The 23106-nt window shown below is 47.4% G+C and overlaps 1 protein-coding gene across 1 annotated transcript; it reads right to left on the bottom strand.

Moving 5' to 3' along the window:
• Positions 1–14145: 14145 nt before the first annotated feature.
• Positions 14146–16707, bottom strand: LOC109770013 (uncharacterized). The gene is made up of 2 exons (XM_073495584.1): positions 16625–16707; positions 14146–15484 (listed from the first exon to the last, which is right to left on the bottom strand). Exons 1-2 carry the CDS (start codon positions 16705–16707, stop codon positions 14146–14148), a joined length of 1422 nt encoding a protein of 473 aa, XP_073351685.1.
• Positions 16708–23106: the final 6399 nt, after the last annotated feature.

Raw genomic sequence — 23106 nt, 5'->3', positions numbered from 1 at the left:
GGGGCTTAATGTTTCGCCTCCCAACCTTTTACCTCAAGGGTAATGTCAACAGTAATAATTCATGCTCAAATATATTTGAATGGCCATATATGCTTAGATCTTTCTCCACCACATGATGCTTGCCAACTAAAGAGTAGGTTGGAATGAGAAGGAATACTACTGAATCTTGCATAAAAGTAAAAGATAGGCCCTTCGCAGAGGGAAGCAGGGATTTGCAGAGGTGCCAGAGCTTGAAGCTAAAACAGAGATGAAAATAATTTTGAGAGGTATGCTTTCATTGTCAACATAACGACCAAGAGTTCCCAATATCTTCCATACTAGATACATCATAGGCGGTTCCCACGCAGAAAGGTAAATTTTTTACTCCCCCTACACCAACATTCACACTCCATGGCTTGTTCGAAACAATGGGTGCCGTCCAACTATCAACATTCCTGGGGGAGTTTTGTTTAAATTATTTGTGATTTTGTTTTTGATCTTTTGATCATAGGACTGGGCATCCCAGTTACCAGCCATTTTCTCATGAATGATGAGCGGAGCCCACTCATCGTGAGAATAACCCACCTAGCATGGAAGATACTGACAGCCCCTAGTCGCTACATGAGCGATTCGGGCATACAAAATAGATTATTATTTGAAGGTTTAGAGTTTGGCACATGCAAATTTACTTGGAATGGCAGGTAAATACCGCATATAGGTAGATATGGTGGACACTTATGGAAGAAACTTGGTTCAAGGAGTTTGGATGCACAAGCAGTATTCCCTCTTAGTACAGATATTTTGGCTAGCAAAGGATTCTAAATAGCAAGCACCACATATTAGAGGATCCATAACAATATAACTTCTATACAAATATACCCAAGCATAACTCATTATGTTGTCTTCCTTGTCCAACTTCAACTAATTTGCTCATGTTTGAAAATAATTAATGGGGCTCACAATCATAGAAGATATCCAAGATAGTATATTTATATGTGAAATCTCTCTTCCTTCAATATTCTTTCATGAATTGTTCAAGTGACCAATACAATGTTTGCTAGCCTTCAATAAATTTACCACCTCTACTTCTTATATGTGAAGTCATTACTCCCCATGGGAAAGGCATATGAAACATATATAATTTCAGATTTATGACATTCAAATCATTCAACCATTTACTCATAGGATATAAGTGAAGCACACGAGTAAATGACAAACTACTCCAAAAAGATATAAGTGAAGATCAATGAGTAGTTAAATAATTATGTAGCTATGTGAAGACTCTCTCTCATTTAAGAATTTCAGATCTTGGTATTTTATTCAAACAGCAAGCAAAGCTAAATAAAATAAAATGACGCTCCAAGCAAAACACATATCATGTGGTGAATAAAAATATAGCTCCAAGTAAAGTTACCGATGAACGAAGACGAAAGAGGGGATGCCTTCCGGGGCATCCCCAAGCTTAGGCTCTTGGTTGTCCTTGAATATTACCTTGGGGTGCCTTGGGCATCCCCAATCTTAGGCTCTTGCCACTCCTTATTCCATAATCCATCGAATCTTTACCCAAAACTTGAAAACTTCACAACACAAAACTTAACAGAAAATCTCGTGAGCTCCGTTAGCGAAAGAAAACAAAACACCACTTCAAGGTACTGTAATGAACTCATTCTTTATTTGTATTGGTGTTAAATCTACTGTATTCCAACTTCTCTATGGTTTATAAACTATTTTACCAGCCATAGATTCATCAAAATAAGCAAACGACACACGAAAAACAGAATCTGTCAAAAACAGAACAGTCTGTAGTAATTTGTAAATAACGCAAACTTCTGGAACTCAAAAAATCCTACCAAAATAGGACGACCTATATAATTTGTTTATTGATCTACTGCAATTGGAATCAGTATTTTATCACGTTCTGGTGATTCTAAACTATTGTTTTCGTGAACAAAAAGTTTCTGGAATTTTCAGCAAGATCAAATAACTATCATCCAAGAAGATCCTATAGGTCTTACTTGGCACAAACACTAATTAAAACATAAAACTACATCTAACCAGAGGCTATATCAAATATTTATTACTAAGCAGAACCAAAAAGCAAGAAACGAAAATAAAATTGGGTTGCCTCCCAACAAGCGCTAACGTTTAACGCCCCTAGCTAGGCATGATGATTTCAATGATGCTCACATAAGAGATAAGAATTGAAACATAAAGAGAGCATCATGAAACACATGGCAAGCACATTTAAGTCTAACCCACTTCCTATGCATAGGGATTTTGTGAGCAAACAACTTATGGGAACAATAATCAACTAGCATAGGAAGGCAAAACAAGCATAACTTCGAAACTTTAAGCACATAGAGAGGAAACTTGGTATTATTGCAATTCCTACAAGCATATATTCCTCCCTCATAATAATTTTCAGTAGCATCATGAATGAATTCAACAATATAACCAGCACATAAAGTATTCTTTTCATGATCTACAAGCATAGAAAATTTACTACTCTCCACATAAGCAAAATTTTTCTCATTCGGAATAGTGGGAGTATCATAAGAGACTCGAATACTATAAATTGTTTCCACATTAAAAGAGTAATGTTCAGAGAATGGGTACTCATAATCATGACAAGTTTTATAAATATAATCATCACTACTCTTTATAGCATAAGTATCATCACAATAATCATCATAGGTAGCAACTTTGTTCTCATCATAATCGATTGAAACCTCTTCCGAAATAGTGGATTCATCACTAAATAAAGTCATGACCTCTCCAAGTCCACTTCCATAATTGTCACAATAAGATTCAACATCCTCCAAAATAGTGGGATCATTACTTCCTAAAGTTGACACTCTTCCAAACCCACTTTCATCAATATAATCATCATAAGTAGGAGGCATGCTATCATCATAACAAATTTGCATATCAAAACTTGGGAGGATAGAAATATCATCTTCATTAAACATAGCATCTCCAAGCTTGGGACAAACATTAATTGCAGCAAATATATTCACAAACATGTCATTCTCATCAAACATAGCATCCCCAAGCTTGGGCCTTTTCATATCATAAGCATAATCACTCTCATCATTAATAGTATGGATAGCACCAATAGCATAGCAATTATCATCATCACAATGAGTAATAGGAGCAACATCATTTGGGAGGGATACCTTTTTACCTTTGTTTCTTCGTCTTTTCTTTTTCTTCTTCACATCATGTGTGGGTTTAACCCTCTTTTTTGAGCTCCTTATTGATGAGATTGGTTGGATAGAGGGCTCCTCCTCGTTACCTGATTCATCATAAGAAATAATAGGAGGATATTGGGAAGTCCCTTCCCTTTCATTAGTATTATCTTCATCTTCTATTTGTTTTCTTTTCTTTATGTAATTGGCAATATAAGGATTTTCAATGCAATTCACCGCACAATACATATAAATTTCCTCTAGATCAAAATCAAGAAATTTATCAAGATTAAATTTTGGAATACCCTCAGTTATACGTTTCATTTCTTCATACCCCAAAAGAAGACTAAGCTCTTTATGATGCTCAAGGGTAATCAAGTTATCACAATTTTTGGACACGATTTGATCATGAAACAAATAGCATTGGAGTTTTAAGTGACCATGTTCATTGCAAAGTTCACAAGGATGGGGATAAATATTGAATCTTTCAGCACAATCATCTAGCCTTTCTTGCAACCATTTAGTTTCCAAATACTTATGCCTCTTGCAAAATCTATCTTCCCTATTTGGTGTGTACTTGCAAGCTCTATGTATTCCACAAAAGTTGACGTGCTTATAAGAGACATTTTCATCATGACTAGTGCAATCATCATTAGTACTATGGATATTCATAGAATTCATACTAACAACATTGCAATCATGCTCGTCATTCACATATTTTATGCCAAGCATTCTATGTAATTCTTCTTCTAGTACTTGAGCACAATTTTCCTTCCCATCATTTTCACTAAAGACATTAAAAATATGAAGCATATGAGGCACCCTCAATTCCATTTTTTTGTAGTTTTCTTTTATAAACTAAACTAGTGATAAAACAAGAAACAAAAAGATTCGATTGCAAGATCTAAAGATATACCTTCAAGCACTCATCTCCCCGGCAACGGCGCCAGAAAAGAGCTTGATGTCTACTACACAACCTTCTCCTTGTAGACGTTGTTGGGCCTCCAAGTGCAGAGGTTTGTAGGATAGTAGCAAATTTCCCTCAAGTGGATGACCTAAGGTTTATCAATCCGTGGGAGGCGTAGGATGAAGATGGTCTCTCTCAAACAACCCTGCAACCAAATAACAAAGAGTCTCTTGTGTCCCCAACACACCCAATACAATGGTAAATTGTATAGGTGCACTAGTTCGGCGAAGAGATGGTGATACAAGTGCAATATGGATGGTAGATATAAGTTTTTGTAATCTGAAAATATAAAAACAGCAAGGTAACTAATGATAAAAGTGAGCGTAAACGGTATTGCAATGCTAGGAAACAAGGCCTAGGGTTCATACTTTCACTAGTGCAAGTTATCTCAACAATAATAACATAATTGGATCATATAACTATCTCTCAACATGCAACAAAGAGTCACTCCAAAGTCACTAATAGCGGAGAACAAATGAAGAGATTATTGTAGGGTACGAAACCACCTCAAAGTTATCCTTTCTGATCGATCTATTCAAGAGTCCGTAGTAAAATAGCATGAAGCTATTCTTTACGTTCGATCTATCCTAGAGTTCGTACTAGAATAACACCTTAAGACACAAATAAACCAAAACCTTAATGTCACCTAGATACTCCAATGCACCTCAAGTATCCGTGGGTATGATTATACGATATGCATCACACAATCTCAGATTCATCTATTCAACCAATACAAAGAACTTCAAAGAGTTCCCCAAAGTTTCTACCGGAGAGTCAAGACGAAAACGTGTGCCAACCCCTATGCATAAGTTCACGAGGTCACGAAACTCGCAAGTTGATCACCAAAACATACATCAAGTGGATCACGTGATATCACATTGGCACCACAGATAAGCACATGCAAGACATACATCAAGTGTTCTCAAATCCTTAAAGACTCAATCCGATAAGATAACTTCAAAGGGAAAACTCAATCCATTACAATAGAATAGAGGGGGAGAAACATCATAAGATCCAACTATAATAGCAAAGCTCGCGATACATCAAGATCGTGCCAAATCAAGAACACGAGAGAGAGAGAGAGAGAGAGAGAGATCAAACACATAGCTACTGGTACATACCATCAGCCCCGAGGGTGAACTACTCCCTCCTCGTCATGGAGAACGCCGGGATGATGAAGATGACCACCGGTGAGGGATCCCCCTCCGACAGGGTGCCGGAACAGGGTCCCGATTGGTTTTTGGTGGCTACAGAGGCTTGCGGCGGCGGAACTCCCGTTCTATTCTGCTCCCCGATGTTTTTAGGGTATATGGACATATATAGGCGAAAGAAGTCGGTCAGGGGAGCCACGAGGGGCCCACGAGGGTGGGGGGCGCGCCCAGGGGGCAGGCATGCCTCATTGCCTCGTGGCCACCTCGAAGCTTCCCTGACTTCAACTCCAAGTCTCCTGGATCACGTTCGTTCCAAAAATCACGCTCCCGAAGGTTTCATTCCGTTTGGACTCCGTTTGATATTCCTTTTCTGTGAAACACTGAAACAAGGGAAAAAACAGAAACTAGCACTGGGCTCTGGGTTAATAGGTTAGTCCCAAAAATAATATAAAAGTGCATAGTATAGCCCATTAAACATCCAAGATGGATAATATAATAGCATGAATACTTCATAAATTATAGATATGTTGGAGACGTATCACAAGGCTAACTTAGTAGTGCTACAACACCTAGATGTGGTAGATGATTATGTGGCACAGCACAAAGAAAGCATCGCAAAGAAGTACCGTGATAAGGGGATGCTCAAGACGAACGGCAAAGTTACTGTAGAGCACAACGCCACTTTCTTGCGTTTGTTCAAAGAGCAAGTTCTTGAAAATCCCCCGGAAGAGGGCAGTTCGGACGGATTGCTCATACACGCCTTAGCACATGGCCCCGCGCCCAAGCTCGCGACCTATCAGTCCTACGATATCAATGGGTACACGTTCTACATGGAGGCCAAAGACATGGACAGTGATTACCAGAACTCCGGGGTGACAATTCAATGCATGACTGACGCCAACGGCACAACTGAAAGATTCTACGGAAGGGTCGAAGAGATCTGGGAGCTTGACTATGCTGGAATGCATGATGCGACGATGTTCCGTGTCAGATGGGCCAAGGACGTCCTAAGAGAAAACAAGATTTCACCACCATGTCTATACCCGACGCGAAGAGCACTCCCGTGAACGTTAACGTCATCGCCAAAAATGAGCCATGGGTACACGCTAAGCATGTGACAAAATGCTTCTTCATAACCGACCCGGCCAATCCCAGCCGTGTTGTCGTGAGGAGATCCAAAAGGAGCATCGTCGGAATGGATGGAGTAGCCAACGAGGAAGACTACGACCAATACGGCAACCCGATGAGGGAAGATGACGATGACGATAAAGCATACGTGAAAAGAAGAATCAATACTACATTACCTAAGAAAGATCGTAATCCATGGCTCCGGAAAAGTCATAAGGAGGGGCTCAATTACTCGGCAACGAACAAGAAAGGGAAGAAGCTCAATGTGAAACGTCGTCGACGCAGCTGATCAGAAACCTACACACTTATATTTATATATATATATATATATATATATATATATATATATATATATATATATATATATATATATATATATATGTATATATATGTATGTATGTATTTTGTGTACGCACTTAAGTAACCGTTATTGGTCAAGTGATATGTTACCACCACATGCGTGGTTCCGGTGATATCCGCGTAGTGGGGGAGAGGGAGACTCCGTCGTCGGGAGAAAAACAAAAAAACAAAAACAAAAGGGAGAAAGCAGTACAAAAGAAAAGAAAAGTAAACAGAAAAGAAAAGGAAAATAATAAAAGAAAAGAAAACTAAAAACTAGAAAAGGAAAATAATAAAAAGAAAAGAATAAAAAGTTTAACTATAGAGCTGGGTACTAAAAAAGCGCTACTACTATGTGCCATTAGCAGTAGCGCTGCATTACAACCGCTATAGCTATTTTTAGCTATAGCGCTGGTTCACAATCCAGCGCTACTACTACTTTGAGTTAACCACCGCGGGGGCTCAAATTTTGCCAAGTCCGCCAAGTCCCAACCCCACTCCTCCCCGTCCTCTTTCCCCCACTCTATCGCCGCCGATGTCGCCCTGCCCGCCCTCACGCCATCCGTCGCCCTGGCCGCCGTCGACCTCGTCGCCGGCCGTCTCCCGAGCCCGGCCTCGACCTCACCGGCGTCTCCCCTACCCGCCCTCGACCACAACGCCGCCCCGCCTCTCCCCTGCCCGTGCGCCCTCGACCTTGCCGCCGTCTCCGTCCGCCGCCCTCGACTGCCGCCGCCCGAGCCTGAGCTCCCTCGCCGTAAGCCTCTCCTCTCCCCTGCCCTCCTCTCTCTCTGTTTAGGGTAAATTTAGCAAATTTTAGGGCAAGTTAGCAAATTTAGCAAAAATAATTAGCAAAGTTAGCAAATTAGGGCAGTAGCTGATTAGCAAATTTTAGGGCAAGTTAGCAAAGTTAGCAAATTTGGGCAGTAGCTGATTAGCAAATTTTAGTTTTTTGTTTTTTAGCAAGTTAGCAAATATTTGTAGCAAGTAAGCAAAAAAAAATAGGTATAAAAAACAGTAGCAATTTAAAAAAAACAGTAGCAAAGTTTAGAAAAACAGTAGCAATTTAAAAAAAACAATAGCAAAGTTTAGAAAAACAGTAGCAATTTAAAAAAAATAGTAGCAAAAAGTTAGATATAAAAACAGTAGCAAATTAAAAAAATAGTAGCAAAGTTAGCAAAATTTTGAGCAAGTTAGCAAAAACAGTAGAGAGAGAGAGAGAGAGAGAGAGAGAGAGCAAGTTTGTGCTAGGAGTTAGCTATGTATGAACCCTAGGAGCAAGTTTGTAGCTATTTTGGTCATTTTTGTGCATTTAAGTACAAGCATGCTTTTGCTTGAATGATATATGTCATTGATGTTATATGTTGGTTGAATGTCGAAGAATATCTGAGTGGCCTATGTTTTGCCGGAATGTTGATTCATTTTCGTTCGGGCAAATTTCACGCGCTACATATGTCCACTTTTTAGCAAAGGTTATGCCAAAAAATTCCGTGATTTTCTGCATGACTTGTGCTAGAAACTAGGACATATGGAGTACCCAGGATTTGCGGAAGGGGAATGAATCAACATTCCGACCAAATATAGCTAGGCCCCTTTTTTCTCTTCATTATATCTTTTATTTACAATTGTTGAATAGGAAACATGTCTACCGACGCCGAAGTCGCGGGTGGTTCTGCTCGCCTCGAAGACCCCATCGAGGCAGCAAATCACTATTTTGATTACCTGGACGAACACCAGATGGGGTTGCGTGGTGGCGGCAGTGGCACCAACCTCGACACCGACGCCGACACTGGCACCGGCACCGACACCACCCCCGAGACCGGCAACGATGTTGTCGTAGCCGGTAAAGCACCGAAGAAGAAGAGGACACGAAGACGAAACGAGCTTGGCATCGGAAAAATTGTGGTCACGGAGATGCACCCCAAGAAGTTAGAGCCAATGGCGCCAGAGGATGCGTGCTCTTGCTGGGGCAATCAACTTGGATGCATCCTCAGGGAAACCGCCAACATCAACGACGAGAGGTTGAGGCTCGTACCACATATGGAGAACATGCTCCTAAAGAAGTTGCACAATAGGTTCTTGTTCCCCGGCCAAAATGAAAAAGACTATAAAGATCCGTGGGACGATCCTGCCATGACAAAGATAAACGACAAGGCGATGGTGACGTTCACCAACGACTTGTCCTCCTGGAAAGTTCGGGTGAAAAAAGCGATTGCGAAGAATGAACCGTGGTCCAAGATTCATGCTGACAATCCGTCAATAACGGAAGAGGACTTTGCAAAATTCAAGGAGAACCTTGGTAAAGAAAGTGTCAAGGCAAAGTCGGAGAAAATGAAGGCACTCCAGGCCAGGAACACGCCTCCCCACCGCCTCGGAAGCCATGGTTACGAGGGGAAGAGGCACGTATGGGCCAAGGAGGACGCCGAATGTGAAAGTCATGGAATCCCAGACCCCTTGGCAGAGTTCACCGACCCGGTGGAGCATGACTGGATCAGGGCCCAGTACAAGTGGGACAAAGAAAAAAAATATCTTTTACACGGACCCGAACACGAGGGAGTTCATGAGACTTCTGGTAATTGTTATATTACCACATTATCATATTAGCTTCCAATCAATTCGACTGCAATTTTTGTCACATTAGTAAACCATCCACGTTCCTTTTGCAGAAAGAGCAACACCAAAAGGCAGCCGAAAGCGATGAGTCATCACAGTCGTCGGCGAGGCCCAAGTGGGACACCCCATTCAACCGAGCCCTGAACATACTGAAAAAGGTCCCGGTGGACAAGCCGCCGTCCTATGGACGTGTGCATGGCGTCGGAGATGGTGCTCGTGGAAGACATGCTACCACGAGGAGCCAGAGGAAAGAAGGAAGAGACGGGCCGTCACTCAGCAGAGCATCGACGAGAAGGTCAAGATTGCGGTCAATAAGACCAAAGCTGAGACCAAAGAAGAGTTGCTCAGGGCCGTCTCTGCAGCGGTCACTCACGCGGTGGTCAGCTTGCTTCCGGCACTATGGGATTTCACGAAGAACAATCCAAATGCACGGTCGGAGGATTTTCCCCTTCCCAGCTTTGTCGGGAGCAATTCGGTGAACACCAGAGCACCAGCACCTTCTCAAGCAATCGCAAAAGGTCCCGCCCCTGTTAATAGCAGCCCGACATCCGTCTCTTGCATGCTCGGTGGGCCTTCATCGCTGGCTGAGCTTGACGCCCTCACGGTAATTACGCGTCATACCCTTTTCACTAGCATGTCTATAGTCTTCCGTTTCAGTTGCCTTTCGGATGTTTGACGTCGCAGACATGTCTCCTTCGTAGGCCGACGACACTCCATGCACCATACTCTATGACATCAAGGGCCAGAAGGTGGTCGTGGGAAAGGCAACGATCGTGAAGCCGAAGGACCGCATGTTCCACAACCGAGAGATGCCCGATGGCGTCTTCAAGGTTAACGTGGCCAGTGCCTTTGCGGACTTCGAGGATTTGCCTCCTCCGGTACTAGTCGATGACAACGAGACCCCTAAGATGATTGGCGCATGCAAGGGCTGGTTCTTGCCTTGGCCGAAGTCTCTTCTTCGTCTTGAGGCGCCCAGTATCACGCCAACGCCACCTTCTCAAGAAGGTATGAACACCACCCACCTACCACATTACCTGCACCTGTCGTGGCGAGTGATAGCGGACGACGCGAGGGAGAGCCTCCATTAGTGCCAGATGATGTAGCCCCCATTGTTAAAGAAGCAAATGTCGATGATGACATGGAGGATGATGATGACCCAGACAAGTATTTCAATACCGCCTATGATGATGGAGGATTGATGGCTCAGGACGACGAAGACTCAGGCTATGAGCGTGGAGATGATGACTTGATGCTGCCTGATTTGCCGGAGCCGGAACGTCCTAAGGTGGAATGTAAAAAGTCTCTCTTCAAGCGATCCTCGCAGGAGACGCCTCCAGATGTCGCTTGTACCCAGCAACCCCCCGAGGCCCGTCCACTGATTAGCCCGATGACACTGGGGGTGGTGGTTAGGGAAGGTATGGTGGGCTCACTACCGCCACCCACCAAGAAGCAAAGAAGGAGACCGGACAAGAAAGGCCCTAAAGGAGCCAGAGCTGCTTCAAGCAGCCAGCCGCCTCTGGAGCCCCGGGTGGTAGACAGAATACCTGTGGAAGGTGCGCAGCACTTCCATGTCGCCGGCCAGCCGATCCTACCTGCGAAAGCGCTAGAGCACATACTGAACAATGATCTAAGGAGACTCCATGAAGATGTGCTGGCCAGAGAGAAAAGCCTTCTGGTCGCGGAAAAACCAGGATACCCGCTTTACGCGGCTCAGGTGCCGGGTGGGAGGTTGTACGCCGAGAGATGGCCCGCGAATAAGTTCATCCTGCGATTTGACTACATCTACAACATGTTCCACATGACCAAGCTGGATTTCCAGTTCATCCGCATGTATGCGCTGTATCTGAACTACTTCATCAGGGTCGAGAACATCAAATATATCTGTGTCACGGACCCGTTCTATATGCACGAGAGCTTCTTGTTGGCAGTTTGCAAGAGCACCGTGACTATGCGAGGAAGTACCTCGGTGAATTCATGATCGCTAATAAGGACAAGGAAGCGATTCTCGTGCCTTATCATCCCACGTAAGTCATCCGCACATATCCTTTCGTAAGTGTTAATCATTCCTTTGCAAGCATGGAGGCTAATTTGAGGTGTACTTAATTTGCGCAGCGCGGGCGGGGGGGGGGGGGGGGGCGTCCTCATCGTTCTGTACCCGGAATACTTCCATGCGATGTACTTGGACTCATCGAAGAACCTCAGGACAAAGGATTACAAGAACATAAAGAGTGTTCTCGATAGTGCCCTGTTAACCTTCAGCCTGTCTGGTGGATATATCAAGGTGAAAAAGTACAGGAATCGCGGGCTGGCTTTCGGTCATAAGACCGACTTCTGCTGCATCCAGCAACCGCACACCAGTATGGCTGATGGATTCTACCTCATGCATCACCTACTCGAGTACAGAAGGGATAATCAACGCCTTCGCATGTCACCTACTACCAACGATGCCGAGATTGTCAGCTGGGCCAAAGCATAGGAAGGACACCGGATCATCGAATCAGAGCTGAGTTTTATCACGTACAGAGTGAACTTGCCCAAGTGATCATGAAGCAGGTCCTCGAACCAACAGGGATGTTCTACCATGGGCCAATCACGCGGGAAGATGTCCGAGCACTGCTACTCGCTCAGCGTTTGGACCTGAAGCCTTTCAAGAAGCTCGGGTGCTTCCTCCCTGACTATGAAGATTGGACCGCCGACATGGAGGACTGATTGTTGATGACAATGTGTCGCTACTGTCTTTTTATGACAAAACTTTGAATTTATGCACGGCGAAACTATGTGATGTAACTAAACCGTGGTCCTGAACTAGCGTAGATCGCTCTAGTTAATTAGTTTGGGTATGAGGAACTTCGTCATTTATGTTTACTATTGGTTGCTTGTATTTTGCTAATTATGCCTCCTTGTTTTCTTAAGTACATTATGTTGCATATTATCGTTCAATTCATCAACTCACGATGCAGGTACATAGATCAGAGATGGCGAAGGGCTACTATGCCGTGTACGTTGGGAGGGTTCCAGGAGTCTACGACCACTGGCCAACCGCTCAGGCCCAGGTGCACAGGTACCCGGGTGCTAGCCACAGAGGGTTCGACAACAGAGCCAAAGCGGAAAGTAGTTACTTGAGGTGGACACTCCAGCCTGAGCAGGGGCGGGACCGCCGGTACTACATAGTCGCGCTCTTGCTCATGCTGATTGCTCTTCTCTTCTACATCATGGTTTAGATAGAGATGATGAAACTTGTGTGTGTGCCATGACCATGCAGCTGCACTTATTCGAGACATGACATGATCGCACTTGTGTATTGCTATTTTTGAGATTTGATGATATTTGTGTTGAATGATAATGATGATGGTATGACGAGACTACTGTATGTCTATGATATGATGAGAATAGTATATGTTTACTATGATCTGATGAAACTATTGTATAGAGCCTATATAAATACAACACAAATACGTAGAGGGGTGCGAATTGCTGAAAGCAGGAACATTAGTAGTAGCGCTGGAAAGCACCTAGCAGTAGCGCTTCCTGTGGACAAGCGCTATTGACAGGTATCAGTAGCCCTGGTCCAGGAAGCGCTACTGCTAACAATACTTACCGGTAGCGCTGCCCCTACCAGCGCTACTGCTAGAACTTAGCTGTAGCGCGCTAGCAGTAGCGCTTGACCCAGCGCTACTGCTATGCATATATCAAGCGCTGCTACTAGGATTTTCCCTAGTAGTGGGAGACGGGCCGGCCCACATGGGTCACTAGGCCCCGCCACCTCCCGTGGCCTACTCATCCTCGGAGGAGTCCGCGCCTTGTTGGTAGCCGGTGGACGTGAGGTCGATGAGGAAAATGGCGGCGCCTCGCACTCGTCGTCCCACAGGGTCGGCTAATGGTTCATCGGCGGCGCGTAGGAGGCGCAACTGGCGTTGCTCTCCTCCGTGATCACGTGCAGCTGCGCCTCCACGGCTGCCGCTTCCTGCCAAGCGACGACTTGAGTGCGGACGACATTGTAGATGGCATGCTACTCCGCGATGAAATTTGGGTTCGTCGCGGCCATGGCCGCCACAGCCTCCTCGCTCACGCGCTCGCCGTAGATATGGCCCTCCGCCAGCCGGTGCTGGTTAAGAAAGAACAGGTTGTACCACTGTTCCTCCTGCGTCGGTGTAGGCTGCACCTCCGCCATGGCGGCGTTGAACTGCGCATGCGCCTGCTCCATGGTGAAGCCGGCTTGAACAGGAGGCGCGGGAGCCGGGGCGGAGTCGTCGAAACCCGTCTCCATCGTGGTGTCGTCCTCGTCATCGAAGACCTCAGGCGAGCTGGCCGGCCTCGATCCGCCTAGCACGGCGGCTATGCCAGGTGGCGGCAAGGGCGGCCACGACGTGCTTCATCTCCGGCTATAGACTGTCCCACAGTGCTTTCCCGCTAGCGGTCATGGCAGATGCAGTGCAAGGGAGGAGGATGTGGAGGGGCTGGTATTGTGGTGTGGAGTTAGCCGGTGTGGCCGCCTTTATATAGAGAATTCCGGTGAGGCCAGGCGTCCGGGTGTGTCAATGCACGGCGCCGGAGTGGGTTTCTCGGCCGGGGAGCTTGCTTAAGGGGCTGCAGACGGATGGACAGCGACATTGAACGGGCGCGGTAGATATGTGTCCCGTCCAGTCACGCATCTCCGGCGTTGAACAGGTGCGGACACCAGAGACGCGTCGCGGTGGTGCCCTTGGCTGGCGCGCCGCTTCAATGGCGGAGGCAGTGAGAGGTCGCGTCCGCTCTAAGTGTCTTCAATGTTGAGCGCCGCGCTCTACAACGACATGAATGCGGGCAGCTCGCGCCGGGAGGGAGCACACGAGGGAGGTGGGAGGTGTTTTTGGTGGGCCGGTTTCTCTTCTGACACTCTCTGAGTGTTTGATGTGCTGGTTTCAACGACAGGCTTTGATACTATAAATTTTGCACAACCATGTGCGGAGAACCAATACATTTTATACGGCTCATCAGGTTTTTGGACGAAAGACTCGATCGCCTCTGTTTGTATCGCCTCCTCTGCTTGCTGCAAACTCCGGTCACTTAGGACTGCGTTCGAGCAATGGGGTGTGCAGCTAATGGTCAACGTTAGATATGGGTGGGTGTTTCTGTGCGCTCTAGTTCTAGTTGAGCTGCTCCGAGGAGCTGAAATATGGCAGTTAAAACCCATGGCGATGACTGATTCTGGAAATCTACGTGTTAATTCCGATGGAACGACCTTGTTCTCACAAGAATAGATCCCATCCGCTTTGCAGCAAAATGGGTCTTGACGGGATATTCTGCCCAACTTGGCGAGATCAACCTTCGTATATTGCCACGGCCATGGTGAAACTAGGACTTGTGAAGATATCTCAGCGATTTCCCCGACCGCTAGATCGACCAAGGGCGTGAACTGGGGACCAAGTGATTGAAGTGACTTGAGGCACTCAGCGGTCATCCCAATAATGTCCGTGCCCTCAGTTAGCCGCAGTGTTACCGTGAAGTAAACATATGCCATTGGCCTCTTGAGATCTTCGTGTTTGAAGCCTAGCATTGCCAGCATACCATGCTCTTCGGAAGGGCACGTGTGCACCATGAGGCAGCGGCCCTGGGATCCTTGCTCCTCCTTATACCAGAGCGCCCTCCCTTGAAGAAGCTTTGTGACGAGAGGGCTGAGATAAAACCTATACTGGGCAAGTGTAAAGCCGTCCTTCAAGTCGCGCAGGAGCCTGTCGGCCTTCTCCACGGACCGCTCGAACTTTGCGACGTCCGAGGATCTCAGCAGGTTCTTGTTTGTGCCCAAGGCAAAGAGAGACTTGGCCTTTTTGGGGGGAGAGGGCGCCCCTTCGTCTTGCTGCAGCTCCAGGTTGGAGAGCAAGTCATGGCACTCTCGGAAGGCTTGTTTGATCTCCATCCTTCGACGGAGCAATGCCGTCTCAGTGATGGGCAGCCTGTTCGTCCTCTCAAATTTCAGCTCCAGGTCGTCATGCGCGGTCACCAGCCTCTTCATGAGGTCCTCCTGAGAGTGCTTCTCCCCGCGGAGTCCGAACACGAAGGAGACGGCTCTATTCACGGCTTTGTCCACAAGTGTCTGGACCACCATCTCCGGCACTTTCTCCGCCATTGTCATCATTTTTTCCCTGAAAATAAATACAGAAAGCCTAAAAATCCGAAGTTAGATTTTCAGACATGGCAAATCGAACGTTGTTCATGGCACTTTATATTGGCGCGAGGATGTCAATTTCAGTTTGCAAGCACGGCAATTTTTCTGGCAGAAAAAGAGTTGATGCAGATTTGTCATGCTCGCCAACTAGCCTTGACATCCTCGGCGAACACAACTTGACATGAAAAAAGTTCAATCTGCCATGCCTAAAAATTTGATGTCCGCTAGATATCCAGGTCCAAGGAACATGAGTGAGATGTGTGTTGACTGTTACTGATGAACGCATGATAGGATGTATAAATCGATAGGTAGCGGCGTATACTGTTAGAGAATCGCATATCCGCATAGTGAAAAGGAATTCGTATAGAGGGGGGAGATGATCACCTTGTCCTAGTGCGTGTCCGGCTTCAGTTGGGGCGGTGAAACGAGATGGGCAGAGGAGTACGGGATGGGTGAGACACAGCTGCTAACCGAGTGACTGCAAATGCAAATGGGTTGTAGTGTGGCGACGCCTGGGGACAATAATCCTTTGCTTATATAGTGCCCGTGAAACAGCAAGGGAAGTGGGGAGCGCGTGATTATGAGAGCAGTAGCAATCCAGAGTACATGCCCGTGATAGGTGCCCATGGGACCTCACCACGTACGGCATGGCATGCAAGTCACACTGCCGGCCGGATCACGGCATTGCTTCGGCGCCACCCGCGCATGTCGTCGGTCGATCGGGTCGTTTGCTCCGGCGCCACCCGCGCAAGTCGTGGATCGAGTCGTCTGCTAGTACGTGCATGGGGCCCGGGAATCGGCGGCCAAGATTGCCCGCTTGTAGTTGTAAACGATCGATGAGAGCATTTACAGCCGGGCGCCTTAAACCCGTCTCATACGCCTAGACGGGTGGCCTGGTCATTGATCGGCCACGTTTTTTCGATTCAGACGGACGTTTCAAATGGGCCTCAAACACCCGGGTTGACCGGCACCCCTCATATTCAGGCGCCCGGGCACGTCCGCCACGTCGGACCCGGTCCATGTTGGCCCAACCGACCCCACATATATTCGTCCCCATCCGCTTGTCGGAGCAAACCCTAGCCATTTCACTACATTCCCCTCAGCCACCCGAGCTCACCTCCGGCGAGTTTCGGCCTTCTCTGACATTGCAGGCAGCGTATCAGACTCCGACCACTCCAAATCCGTCGACTGGGGTGCCATTCCGTGCGAGTCGGAGGAGGCAATGGCAGTCGCATTGCACTACGCCGCTCCCGGGAGGACAGTGCCCGACCGACGAACGAATCCGCCGCCGCGAAGCCATAGCGTCAGCTCACCGGGCGCTCGGGTCCTCTGGTGTTGGATCCTCCTGGTCCTGACAGCCGGAACACCTCTTCTTCCCCATCATCGGTCGTGCAGACTATGGGTCCCACCCGGAACGGGTGGCCTGCCGTGGGAAGCAGAGGATAAGGGCCGCCGAGGCCGTATCGCGGCGGCTGATGTGGTGGAGCAGGCGGCCGCAGAGGAGGAAGCCATCCGCGCCCACATTGTGAAGAAATGGTAGCGGAGAAACACGCGCGCCCTCGCCCGAGAGCAGAATCAAAGGAGGAGTGCCAAATCCAGAGGTCCTGTGTGGCCACCGCCTCAAGTACCACACTGCAACCGCCTTTGGCGCCTTTGTACATCCCCTGCCAAGCAAATGGGCAATTCTTCCATTTCCAATGCATGCAGTCGATGCTTCCAAGCATCCCAGAAAATCCTCTTGCTGCATTTCTATGCTAGGATCCGAGCAGTGTCTTCCGCATTGGGTGTTCTCAAGTATTGCGGTCCAAACACTGCCACCACTGCCCGACAGAACTTGTAGAAACACTCTATGCTAGTGGATTCGGCCATGCGCCCATAGTCGTCCTGTGAGTCATCGGGAGCTCCGTATGCAAGCATCCTCATTGCTGTCGTGCATTTCTGGATGGAGGTGAATCCAAGTTTACCGGTGCAATCCATCTTGCATTTGAAGTAGTTGTCGAACTCCTGGATGGAATTCACAATCCTGAGGAAAAGCATGCCGGTTCTTTGCTTTCACCCGCCCCGGCGCCGAGCCACCTCGCCGCGGCTTTTCATTGCTCGCCAGTAGCTGGGCGAGGGCGGCGAGCACCATGAGATGCTCTTCTTCCTGGACGTCGGCCTCGGCTTCCTCCTCCAGCAGCGCAGCGAGCACTTCCTCGTCATCCGAGTCCATCGCCGAGGCAGGCAAATCGCCGAACACCTTGCGCGCGGTGGGCGTGCACCCGCCGCTAAACTGCCCCTCCGCGGCCGGAAACGGCGGCGGGAAACGCCCAGCTGGTGTCGGAGGGGCTGCCGCGGCGAACCTCTGCTATTTTTCCGGCGGGAAATGGCTATCTACCGGTGAAGGGCGGCGGGGCGGCGCCGGGATATACCTAGTGGCGGCCGAGAGTGCGGGGGGTGGGAGGCGAGTCGGGGAAGAAAATCTTGACTTTTCACCTGACGGCGTGGGCCAGCCACGCTTTTCCCTTGCGCCGGAGCCCCCAAGCGCCCGGCGCTTTTCGTCGTCCTGGGGGCGCGACTGGGCCTTTTTATGGCGCCGGCGCCGAAAAAGTTGCCTAGGGGGGCCTGTTGGGGGCGCGGCTGGAGATGGTCTGAGGCAGCACATGCAAAAGCAAAACAGCCCGACACACCACACCTCCCCGCGGTTGCGAGCTTGCAGGTCTCCCTCCCAGCCGTATCAAGGACCTCCAGGAGCCGCACACAGCAGCAGTCAGGCCAACTCCGGCAGACGCCCGTGTCGAGCCCCTGCGGTCCAGATCAGGCCCATCCAGCCTGCGCCTCCACCTCCATCTTCCACGACCAGGACCTGGAGCAGGCACCGTGACCGAGACATCGGAGGACGAAGCAGGCTCGGGCGCTGCAAGGCAGCCACTCCTGGCCGAGCGCCGTCCCGCCGCCATGGCCTCGTCACGCCGCCGCCCGCTCGTCCCGCGCCATCACCTCCTGGAGGATCCACCGCGCCGCGACCAACTCTCCCGCGAGCCCTAGCCGCCTCCTCCTCTCCGCCGCCTGCTCCGTCGTGCGCCATCAGATCCGCCGCGCGCCGCCCGGATGACGCCGCTCCCCCACGCGAGGGAGGCCCATCGGGGCGCGCTGACCGTGCCCGCCGCCTTCGGTGGCCGGGCGCCGCCACTACCGCCGGCATCAGCGGTGGCGGCGGTGGCTAGGTGAGCTCGAGGTGGGTGGGAAGCTGGGAGGGGAGGGGAAAGTTATCCAAAAAAAAAAGATCGCTGGGAGAATCAATTGGGCAACGACTCAGACGCAAGTTTCTTCGACCCATGGTTCTTCGTCTTCCTAATGCTTAGCTCAAGTAGCTCGCTGGCCGCACAATGCATTCGCCTCCTTGTACGTACGTACGTACGTGGGAAGTTGGAACCTTCCTCTCGACCTGTCGATCGCGGACCATCGTGGACTGTGGTGCCTGTTGTCTTCACCCTGCACTCCTCCGTACCACTATCACAGTATCGCTAGCTGCTTTTGGATTGGACCGGCCTCGCCGCTCGACATTGAACCATACAAAACATCCAGCCAATGAGCCAACCTTTGGTTCTTCACGTTGTTCAGGTCTATTCTTTTTTAGTTTTTCCTTGTGTTGTTCATCTCTAACATTCAACCCAGTCTTTCTTCAATACACGAAGTACACCATGTAGAAATTTCAATATTGTCAACATTGTGAAAAGCAACATGAGCAAGGGTAGGTTTTTGTGATTGGCCGGGCTCCCCTGCTAACAATGCTAGCCAACGTCGTCATAGTCGGCAATAGTAAATTTGGGCTTATTTGATGACCATAGTATACTTGCAAGAGTTGGACTACGAACGTTTATTAACCGGGTTTGAAGTATTTATTGGTTTTCTTTGTTTTTTATACATATTTATGTACACCAGAAACATTTCTTATATACACGTTTAATATTTTTTAAATAAAGGATTAATTTTTAAAACAATATTTTTTGATGTCTGCTTTTTTCCATAAACATTGTATATTATTTGTATACATCCGGAACATTTTTTATATACACATTTAATATTTTCCAAATACACGGTTAAGATTTTTTTTCTAAAAATATATCTTTTATGTCTACTTTTTCTATACACATTGTATATTTTTTGTATATATCAGGCACATTTTTATATACACGTGTTACATTGTCCAAATACATGATTAACATTTTTTAAACTTACTCCCTCCGTTTCTAAATATAAGTCTTTCTAGAGATTTCAATAGAAACTACATACGGATGTATATAGACATATTTTAGAGTATAGAATAATTCATTTTGCTCTGTATGTAGTCCCTTATTGAAATCACTAAAAAGACTTATATTTAGAAATGTAGGGTGTATATTTTTTATGTCTATTTTTTCCCATACATATTGTACATTTTTCATATACATAAAAAACATTTTTTATGCACACTTACCATTTTTTAGAAGCATGATTAATATTTATCGAAAAATAATGTAAATTATTATTTTTAAGTATTTATAATATTTAGAAGTATTAACAAAAGTATAAAAAGGAAAAAAACAAAAAGTTAAAGAACACAGTTAAAAAACCATCGGTTTTGAGGCCTGCGGCCTCCCGCGCGCTGAGCCGGCCCAGTCTGGCGCTCTCTTCAGGCTCGGTAGCAAAAAAAACCTCTCGCTAGATGAGAAGATCCAGCTTCTTAACTTTTTTCGTTCTAAAAACGTAGAAATAAAAGGGAAAATTTTGTTTTTGCCACTCTAAATTTTGCCAATTTTCCTTATGCCACTCTAGATTTTGATATTTCACTTTTGCCACTCTTAGTTTTTGACAATTATCACAATTGCCATTATGTGGCAAAACCAAAATAATTTTATTTCACTTTTGCCATTCTTAGCTTTTGACAATTATCACAATTGCAACTTTGAAAATTTTGCTTTTGCCACAGGAATGGCAATTGTGATAATTGTCAAAAACTAAGAGTGACAAAAGTGAAATGTCAAAATCTAGAATGGCATAAGAAAAATTGACAAAATCTAGAATGGAAAAACAAAATTTTCCCGAAGTAAAAACCATCACGCACCCCCTATATGGGCCGGCCCAGCATGGGGCGATGCAGGCGCCAGTTTCCGAAATGCACACAAACGGGCGCCTGCAGGGCTAAATAGGAAACGCCGAAGATCCAGCTTCTTAACTTTTTGCTGCTCCTCTTTCAAACCGGGCTTTCTGTGGTACGACCCACATAATGCGGCCCCGGGCCAGATGATACTGGTCCCCACTCCGTGCTGGGCCCACATGGAGCTTAATCAATCACCGCTTGGCGGCACAGTTCCCGGTCCACGCACCCCTTTATTGCGGTTTGGTGAGCGTTAGCATTCGGATATCCGTAACAAAATCATTTTCCTCTTGGCGACGCGGACGCCACAAGGACTTGCACTTGCACGTCGTGGTCAGTGGTGGAGCTGGTTAAGATGTTCCGATCATCCGCAAGTAGCGGTTAGTCGACTCTAATAGCATCGCATCATTGCGTCGAGAGTGGAGTCTCAGCATGCTTACCTTACCTAATTTGAGCATTGTTGGTTTCCCGGTGTGGAGAAGAAGAAATTTCATCAGTGTGCAAGTCGGCAAGAGGTCTCCCGTCTGCTGACTCCGCATTGTACGTATAACTTCAAACGACACTCGTACGTCGTGCAGGTACCGTATACATCGTTCAACTACTGCTACATGGATGGAAGGCGCAGGCGTGCGTGCATAGCCGGCACGTAGTGGTGGTGCGCCCGTGCGCCCGAACGGAACCACGTACGGCGGCGACGCGAATGATTGGCGCCACGGCGGGGCGTCGTCGACACCGCTTTCGGGAAAAAGCGGGTTGAAAGAGAATGTGCAACGCAGCCGCAGGGGTCCAAGGAGGGACGCTTTCCCACTTTTCAGGCTGTTCTTGCATTCCACCCCCTACGCTTTCCCACATTTCTTTTTTCAAGTAGAAGTAGAAATAAAGAAGAGAGGATCCCCGCCGACCGATCTCGTCGCCTTCCGATCTCTTCCATCCATCTTTTGCTTTTGCTTTCTCGTATGCAGACGCGGCATGTGCTTCCTCGTTGGTCTTGCTGTGGAAGCAAACCCGCCTTGGTTTTTTCTACTTCCAGCGATGCTAGCTCGGCAGTCAGTGCTGACTTTCGGACCCGGCTTCACTCATCGTGCGTGACTGCAAATTGAAGTGCATGCCGCCAATGAACTAGACCGTACGTTTCTTGAGGCGGTAGTACTACTACTCACTTAGCATTTCTACCCATCTTTCTTTTGTGAGCATTGATGGAAAATTCTAGGAAAACCCTAGCACTCATCCGACTGATTACCGTGCGTGCCTAGACCGCCTCCGCATAGTCTAGGTTTGCAACGTGAGCTTTGTTGCAACCCTTTCGAGTGCAACACGAGCCTTGTTGTAGAGTGGCCGGTACGAGCAGTGGCGTAGCCAGGTTGGAGACAAGCCCCGGGCAAACATCATTGCTACAGTAGTAAACAATATCAAACCATGATCTTGTAGCTACAGTCAACAAAGGAGCGAGCCGGCACGCCCCAGGCCACGGCCCTGGTAGCTTAGGGCCTGGCTACGCCTCTGGGTACGAGGGAGGGCGGTTGCGGCTGGATACCGCATCTGCGACGACGACACATGTCCTTGACGACGGTGCACAGAGTGGGGTTCCGTGTTACGCTTGATCCGTGTCGGATCAAGCATATCCTGCACAAATATGGTGTGCCATGATGTTGCAGAGGGTTGGATTAGAGGAAGGATGGGTTCTCGATGATGGGCGGTAGGTATTCTTGCTCAACTCTGACGAGGATGGGATAGTGGAAGTGTTTTTTGTGTGTGTTTGCAACATGACGTCCACCTGCTAGACGAACTGATGTGACACAGATCGGCGAACGCAACATGTCCTGTCTTGCAAACAACAAGCACGACCTGGTCTATGTTGCACACAAACGGGTCGCAGTGCAGATTCAACAGCTCTGGAGGTGACTGATTTTCTCCCCACGTCGGCCGTTCGATGCGTAGCGCTGTCCAAAAAATTATACCATCCTTTTGATCCGCATTATACTAAATCAATGACAATTAATATGGACCGGAGGGGTAGTACTAAACGACAATTAATATGTATCGAAGAGATCAGTACAATTTTTAACCAGCATTCCTATTCTTTTTTCTCAACTCCTTACAACCATACATGTTTCAGTTATATCTGACAATCCACAAGACATGCACCATGTCTTTTCCTTCTCTTTTCCAGCTCAAGGGGTTTATTTGAGTTACCATATGGTGCCACATTTCAGTTGTACTAACCCCACTCAAGCAACTTTTAGCAACACAGATCACAGCACACCAACGTCCATTAAACAAAACAAAACACATGGAGACTAGAAAGGGGAGAAGCTACTCAATCATATTCAAATGAGCTACTCAGCTCTAATCTAATGACTACGGGGTGTATAAACGTAAAATCTCGAGACTACAGGGGCTTCGTTGTAAAACAAAAAAGGCACAGACCCGGTTATTACTACGCGTCCCCAGCTAGCGAGCACCCTTCCATCTGCTTCGCT

This window comes from Aegilops tauschii, chromosome 3 (genome assembly GCF_002575655.3).
Source record: "Aegilops tauschii subsp. strangulata cultivar AL8/78 chromosome 3, Aet v6.0, whole genome shotgun sequence".
In the NCBI taxonomy this organism is placed as follows: Eukaryota; Viridiplantae; Streptophyta; class Magnoliopsida; order Poales; family Poaceae; genus Aegilops; species Aegilops tauschii.
The sequence above is the reverse complement of the archived record's forward strand: the minus strand, read 5'-3'. Positions and strand labels throughout refer to the sequence as shown.